Source organism: Kryptolebias marmoratus, linkage group LG16, assembly GCF_001649575.2.
Source record: "Kryptolebias marmoratus isolate JLee-2015 linkage group LG16, ASM164957v2, whole genome shotgun sequence".
In the NCBI taxonomy this organism is placed as follows: domain Eukaryota; kingdom Metazoa; phylum Chordata; class Actinopteri; order Cyprinodontiformes; family Rivulidae; genus Kryptolebias; species Kryptolebias marmoratus.
Genome location: NC_051445.1, coordinates 779,893 through 786,865, shown reverse-complemented (window position 1 = coordinate 786,865; position 6,973 = coordinate 779,893). Strand labels below are relative to the sequence as shown.

The 6,973-nt window shown below is 48.8% G+C and overlaps 3 protein-coding genes across 5 annotated transcripts in view; 2 read left to right on the top strand and 1 right to left on the bottom strand.

Moving 5' to 3' along the window:
• Window positions 1-164, bottom strand: part of dhx16 (DEAH (Asp-Glu-Ala-His) box polypeptide 16) — a 19,687-nt gene extending 19,523 nt beyond the window's left edge. Inside the window, exon 1 of the mRNA XM_025002343.2 lies at window positions 54-164. The gene's annotated coding sequence lies outside the window, so the exon portion shown is untranslated. The remainder of the gene's footprint in view (window positions 1-53) is intronic.
• The window catches only part of LOC108249862 (lysosomal thioesterase PPT2-like), a 5,898-nt gene extending 3,295 nt beyond the window's left edge, over window positions 1-2,603 (top strand). Inside the window, exons 2-8 of the mRNA XM_017439497.3 lie at window positions 120-273; window positions 685-780; window positions 848-955; window positions 1,032-1,115; window positions 1,206-1,290; window positions 1,923-1,977; window positions 2,064-2,603. Coding sequence (XP_017294986.1) covers window positions 120-273; window positions 685-780; window positions 848-955; window positions 1,032-1,115; window positions 1,206-1,290; window positions 1,923-1,977; window positions 2,064-2,207 — 726 coding nt within the window. The 3' untranslated portion in view covers window positions 2,208-2,603. The remainder of the gene's footprint in view (window positions 1-119; window positions 274-684; window positions 781-847; window positions 956-1,031; window positions 1,116-1,205; window positions 1,291-1,922; window positions 1,978-2,063) is intronic.
• A 516-nt stretch (window positions 2,604-3,119) lies between these two features.
• The window catches only part of si:ch73-95l15.5 (CDK5 regulatory subunit-associated protein 2), an 8,285-nt gene continuing 4,431 nt past the window's right edge, over window positions 3,120-6,973 (top strand). The window contains exons 1-4 of one of the 3 annotated variants that reach the window (XM_037980555.1): window positions 3,120-3,332; window positions 4,878-5,105; window positions 5,186-6,177; window positions 6,473-6,610. In XM_037980555.1, coding sequence (XP_037836483.1) covers window positions 4,934-5,105; window positions 5,186-6,177; window positions 6,473-6,610 — 1,302 coding nt within the window. In that variant the 5' untranslated portion in view covers window positions 3,120-3,332; window positions 4,878-4,933. The remainder of the gene's footprint in view (window positions 3,333-4,877; window positions 5,106-5,185; window positions 6,178-6,472; window positions 6,611-6,973) is intronic. The other 2 variants (XM_025002347.2, XM_017439495.3) reach the window with 2 other exon arrangements.

Sequence of the window (6,973 nt, the reverse complement as noted above, 5' to 3'; positions counted from 1 at the left end):
CCATCAGCATTAAACAGTGCCTGTCACCCGCCCTCCATCAGCGTTAAACTCACATCGTGTCATGCTGAGAAACGACAGTCGTAGCCGTTCAGACTGAGCCTCTGTCTCTCCGGGTCCAGGTGCACCCAGGTACGCAGGTGTCGGTGATCAGTTTGTACAACGACCTGAAGAGTCTGAAGTCTCTGTGGGTTCAGGTCCAGAACTTCAGGAAGGCCTTCCAGGAGCTCATGCTGAAGTCCCCCGAGGGCGTCCACCTCCTGTGCTTCTCACAAGGTCAGAAAACAGAAAACAGCTCGGAAGAAGCTAAACCGTCGTTAAAACACAACATTTGTCATCGCTGGGCGAGATTAATTCTTCGGAGGAATCCTCGTTTAATGAGAAATGTTTCAGGAATGTAAAAAGAAAAAGTTATTTTGTTTTCTGAGGTAATGAATCATTGTTGACGTCAGTCTGTTAAATAACCCGTTAACCCTCTGCAGCTTTGTGTCTCCTCACCGTGGAGGTTTCAAGTTTTACATAAAGATAAGAGGCTCTGATTGTAGGTTTTACACCCAAATCCTTTGAGAAAGTTAGATCTAAAATAATAAAATCATTGAGTTTATTGAGGTCATTTCCTGTATGAACAAACTGATGATGACTTCAGCTGAACTTCCTGCCTTCTTCTGTCTTCTCGGTTTGGTGAAGGTGGCGTCATTTGTCGAGCTCTTCTCTCCATGATTCCTGACCACAACGTGGACACGTTCATCTCCCTGTCAGCGCCGCTGGCTGGACAGTACGGAGGTGAGACCGCGTCCTCTGCTCTTCATCTGTCCCGTGAGTTGATTTCAAACTGGACCTTCTCCCTCAGACACAGACTACCTGAACCCCGTGTTCCCGAAACAACTGAAGAAGGAAGTCTATTTATTTTGCTACAACAAACTTGGACAGAGATGGTCTATTTGCAACTATTGGAACGGTAATAAAAGCAAATCTTGTCCTGTTCAGTGTTTGAACATTACATTTGAATAAAAGATAACCTGATTCCTCTGAAGACCCTCACCACAGATCCAACTACCTGAGGAGCAACACCTTCCTGCCTCTGCTGAACGCTGAAAAGACTCACAATCTCACCACAGGTAGGAAACTAAGCTGACTGTACTTTTGTCTTCATGCAAGGATTTAGTTCAGTGTCGTTTATAAAAACAATCTGCACGTCCTGTCCTCAGAATGGAGGAAAAACTTCCTGCAAATCAAGAAGCTGGTGCTGATTGGAGGACCAGACGATGGCGTCATCACGCCCTGGCAGTCCAGGTGTACTGTCAGCAGATATTTATCCAAATTAAAATGTTAAATCCAGAATTATTCCCACATCTGAGCTGAATGTGGCTCGTTAGCAAAGAGGAGCCGATTAGCTTAGCATCGCTAATGTGGAGCGTGTTTGTGCTAATGTCCTTAAAGGCAGTTTTAGATTTAGGACTTCCTCAGCTAAACATTAGGACCAACAAGCTAACCATTAGCTTAGTGATGCCAAACATTAGCTTGTGTTAGCAGGTGTTAGCACCTGTTAGCATGTGTTAGCATGTACAGGCTGCTGCAGACATGGTCAGGTTCTCGGCAGGCTAACTGATCCAAGTATAATGATCCTTCATCTTATCCCAAAATCTTGGAATCTTGGAAATCTTGGAAGCCGCTGCAGCTTGTGAAGTCAAACTGTGCAGATAACCTCTAACCTCTAACCTTTAACCCTCCTGAAGGCCTGAAAAGAGAGGCTCTTGTGAGGCCGGCTCAGTTCGAAGGGTTAAACTGAGACGGGTCGGCAGCACATTTTCAGAAATAAAACAGAGAAGTGGTTAAAGTCAGAGGTTTCCTTACGGTGTGAAGTTTCTGTTTTTCCTTTTTGGTTCCACTTCACCTGAAATGATTGGTTCCTGTTTTCTTCGCAGCCACTTTGGGTTTTACGACGGCGGCGAGGCGGTTGTAGAAATGAGGAACCAGGAGGTGGGTCTCAGCTGGAGCTTCTCTGGTTCCTGATAAGATCGATGTGTGATCTTCAACGTGAAACGTGTTGGTTTGTTTTCTGAAAGTTTTACAGGAACGACACATTCGGCCTGAAGACGCTGGACGCTCGCGGCGGCGTGTCGGTCTGCGTTCAGCCCGGAGTCAAACACACGCAGTGGCACCAGAACTTCACCGTGTTCCAGAGCTGCGTGGAGAAGTGGCTGACGTGAGAACCACCCAGGACCACAGGGCTGCCTGGTCCTGGTCCTGGTCCTGATCCTGGTCCTAGAGGGCCATCCTGCTGGTTTTAGATGTTTCTCTGCTCTTCAGCAGGTCCTGGCCTGTTCATAATTCAGATCAGGTGAATCACAGCAGAGAAACACCTGAAACTTTCAGGATGGTGGCCATCCAGGACTAGGACCAGGACCAGGACCAGGACTAGGGCTAGGACCAGGATCAGAACCTGAAAACTTAATTTTAATAAACTGCTGCCCTCTGGTGGCTGAATGTGGTACTTCAGAGAATCTTAAAACATTAAATAAAAACTTTTAACTTTTGAAAAACAAATGAATAATTATTGTAGTTTGTACATTTTATATTAGTTTAATAAAATACTTCAAATCTGTTGTTTATTAGTTTTGTCTGCCGTTTGATTTTTCCTAAAAAGCTCAAAAATATCAAAAGTTTCTGGGTTTTTTTGTGATGATTTTTGTCTCTTTAACCTGAATTATTTTGTTTTGTTTGAAGAAATTCTTTAGACCAATTTTTAATCAGTTTTTACCTGAAATTAAACCTGAAATTATAAATTAATACAAGATTAAATTTACCTGGGTTCATTTAAAGAAAGATTATATAAAATATGGCTTCATAGCTCAGATTAATATCAACGATACATTCTTATATGTGGTTAAAAAGGACAAAAATAAGATTAAAAACTGTTATTTTTAAATAATTGGCTGCAGATTCCTGTTTGTCTAAATAATTTAATTCATAAACAACATTAATATAAAGATATTAAATTAAAATGATAATCTGATCATTTATTATACAAAATATTCAATGAAAAATAAAATAATGGAACTGAAGCCACACTGCGCATGCTCCAATCACTGCAGCTGCGGACAGGTGTGACCGCTGACGTCACAGAGGTAATACCCACCTCTCCGGCTCCGGGGTGTCGAAACTTAAGCTCAGTTCTCGGTGGAGACTCCTTCCTTCCTCTCAAACTTCCATTTTTCCATAAATCTCGTGGATTTCTGGTCTGGTTCGGGTCGAACGATGCGGACTTCCGGCTCGTCGGTCGGACTGTGAAGCTTTGATCCGGCTGAGCGCGTGAGTCCCGGAGGACTTCAAAGGTAAAGTTCACAGCGCTTCAAAATAAAAGTTCTGATCGTGTTTTTTGTGAAGCCCGGGAGCCCTCCGAACCGAACCGGACCGGACCGAACCGAGGTCAGTCTGTAAAGGCAGAGCTTTAAATCTCGTCCAGCGCTGAGGAGAAAACTGAACCCGTGGAGCTGAAAGCTGACAGCGTGGCTCAAGGTCGACGAGTTCCGGCCCGGTTCGGGTCTGTCCGGGGTCGGTTCAGGTTGGTTCGGGTCAGCATTCAGAGCAGCGGCTGAAAACAGCAGGAAAGGACGAGAATCGAGCAGGAGGCTGATTTAAACCGAGCTGCTGGCTTCAGCTTCAGTTTTAGCAGCTTCAGGAGCTTCAGCTTCAGGAGCTTCAGCTTCAGTTTTAGGAGCTTCAGCTTCAGTTTCAGTTTCAGCTTCAGGAGCTTCAGCTTCAGCTTCAGGAGCTTCAGCTTCAGTTTTAGCAGCTTCAGGAGCTTCAGCTTCAGGAGCTTCAGCTTCAGTTTTAGGAGCTTCAGCTTCAGTTTCAGCTTCAGCTTCAGGAGCTTCAGCTTCAGCTTCAGGAGCTTCAGCTTCAGGAGCTTCAGCTTCAGGAGCTTCAGCTTCAGTTTTAGCAGCTTCAGGAGCTTCAGTTTTAGCAGCTTCAGGAGCTTCAGTTTCAGTTTCAGCTTCAGGAGCTTCAGTTTCAGCTTCAGGAGCTTCAGCTTCAGGAGCTTCAGCTTCAGGAGCTTCAGGAGCTTCAGCTTCAGCTCCTCCTCACCAACAGGCGGACAGATTCTGTTTGTCTCAGGAAACATTAATTGACGTTAAACTCTGAGGAGGTTTTATTTCTCTCTGGCTTCCAGCTCAGATAGAAAATGTTGCCTCATGTTTTTCTCCATGATCGGGTCGTGGAGGTCCAGGAGGGAAACCCAGACCTCCGTCTGTCCGGTGACAGGCTCCAGCTCCTCCTGTGAGACCTAAAGGTGGTCCCAGACCAGAGAGGAGACAGAACCCCTGCCTCCCTGCAGAGAGTTCTGGGTCTGACCCGGGTTCTCCTCCCAGGGGGGTGGAGGACATTCAGAGTTTACACCTTCGTGTTTGTTGCATGAAAGTCCTCTCCACAGTCCAGCAATCAGATACTGAGCAACATGGACCTTAGAGAAGAAGAGCTGAAGCTGCTGGACCAGGACCAGGTCCAGGTCCAGGTGGACCTGCTGCAGCCTTCAGCAGGTCTCCTTGTTGCTGCTGCCCGGGTCACATGACGCCTGTAATCCAGCTTTTATTGTTGCCTTTAATCAGTCACTGTTTGGGTTCAGAGGTAAACGTTCCGTATTCCTCTCACGTTCCTCTGACGTTCCTGAGGACTCTGTGAAGAACAGCAGAACCCTCAGAACCTTTTTGCAGTTCAGTGAGGTTCTACTCTGAGGCCTCTGATCCAAACCCAAACCCGTCCGCTTCACTCACTTCTCCTTTCGTTCATTTGAACTTTCCATCTTCGTCTGATGAGTTTGAACTGAAATTCTACAGAATGTTTTGGACCAATCGATTAAATCCTGCTTCCATCCACAGAGAGTTTTCCACGGCGATTGGACACCAGGAGACGAGGTGTCCTCCGTCTCCTCACGATGTCCAGCAAAGGCAGGAATGAGCTGTGCCGGATATGTGGCGGAGATCTCCAGGGAAACCAACGGCGATGGCTGTTTGGAGGCCAGAACAAGAGGACGGGTCCGCTCCGGACCCCAGCAGAGTCCCTGAGGACCGTCAGCCTGTCCCGGTCCTCACAGAGCAGTCCTTGGGGTCAGTCCGGGGGGTAAAATGCTTTGTCTCCTGTGTTCATGTGGACTTGTTTGAAATAAAGCTTCTGCTTTTCTTCGCAGGCAGCACGTTGTCTCTGGGCTCCTCGGCGTCTCTGTCCAAGTCTCAGGCGTCTGTGAGCTCCCCGTCCAAAGGGGTGGACCTGCTCGCGGTGCTGACCCACATACTGGGGCAGGCGGTGCCACGGGACAGCGCGGTGGGGGAGTTTGTGTGCGGTAAATGCGTGTCCGCCCTGGAGCGCGTGTTCAAGTTCGACACGGTGATCTCCAGAGTGAGGGTGCTTTCAAGCGAGCGGCTCCAGAAGCTGATGATGGAGAGGGACAAGATCAGGCAGTGGGTGCGCCACAACTACCAGCACAGACACCCCCGGGACGTCCAGACCAGCGAGGAGGACGGGGACGCGGAGAAGGAGGGCTACCGCGAGATGCTCAAAGAGAACATGGCCCTGTCGGAGTACGAGTGCTGGTCTGAGAAGTGGGACACCTGTCCCTATTTTCTCCGAACAGGAAAGAGGTGCAGGAAGGGGAAAGGCTGCGAAGGCTGCGATTCTTTACGGGTTTCTGACTCTGACTACGAGTCAGTCTGTGGGATTCCCCGTCACCTGCCTTCACAGCCCTTCTCCCCGCTGGGCCTGTCGCGGGACAAATCCCAGAGCATGCCCCTTCACTGGCAGGGGGTCCCGTCCACCCGCTCCAGCCCGGCTTCTCTGGCCGGGTCCAGCCGCTCCTTAAGAGCCTCCTCCCGCACCGAGTCCATTCAGTCTCTGGACTCCTTCGACGGGCCCGATCCCTTTGACTCACCTGGAGATCAGGCTGTGAACCTCCTGCTGAGGGAGCTGAGGAGTATTGAAGGTAGACCAGTCAGTTCGCCCTCAGGAAGCAGGATCCCAGTTCTGAGCAGAAGGTTTGCTGGGAAAGGCGACGGACTGTCGACGCCCACGGTGAGCAGAGAGCTGGACTTCAGGGAGGTGGAGAATGGACAGGACCAGGTGGACGGAGAGGATGGAGATGTTCTGACAGAGCTGAGGGACGACTACATGCCGCTTCATCAGGAGGTGCGTGGAGTTTCATGCTTCTGTGGTTTTCCAGATTTTCCTGTAATCTGTTTTCCAGACTTTGCTGCTTTTTCCCTCAGTTTTTGTCTTCATACCTGGAAAGTTTTTGATTAAGCCACTTAACTCTGACATGAAGAGGCTAAACTCAAGGGATGAGCCTCTTTTTAATTCATTTCTTCTTCTGACCGGGGGGGATCCACCTTCCTCTGAAACGCCCCGCCGGAGACCTCTGAGTCCGGCTGCTTGGAAGGACAAAATAAAACCTGAACCTTACGTGTCTGACTTGTTGTTCCAGAGAACCACTACCAGGGTTCACAGTGCCGTCCAGACCCTGCGGGCCCAGCTGGACCAGGCCACGGGTCGGATCAGAACTCTGGAGGCGGAGCTGAAACGAGGACGGGGGGACACAAACGGATCAGAACACCTGACCTTCGTAAGTCTCCTGCACACTGTTTGACCTGTCAGAGCCAGCTGTCGCCCGCCACCGTCTCTGCCGAGTGGAGGAGGAGCCATTTTGGTCAAACCTCATAAATGAGCTCAGGTAACCTGCTGAGACCTGTTGTGTTGGGATGACACCAAGTTTTAGTTGGATGTGTCGGCCATGTTGAATCCCCTGACATGGCACAGTTTGGGTCTGATGAAGTTCCTAAAGTGAATATATGTTTTAATGATCTTTAAAAGCCCAACATTTAGGCAGAGACTGTTTAAAGGCCTGAGGAGGTGAGAAGTCAGATTCTGAAGCCGTCCTTCAGTTGACTGAAGACAAATAAAGCTTTATGAGAGGAATGGAGGGGGG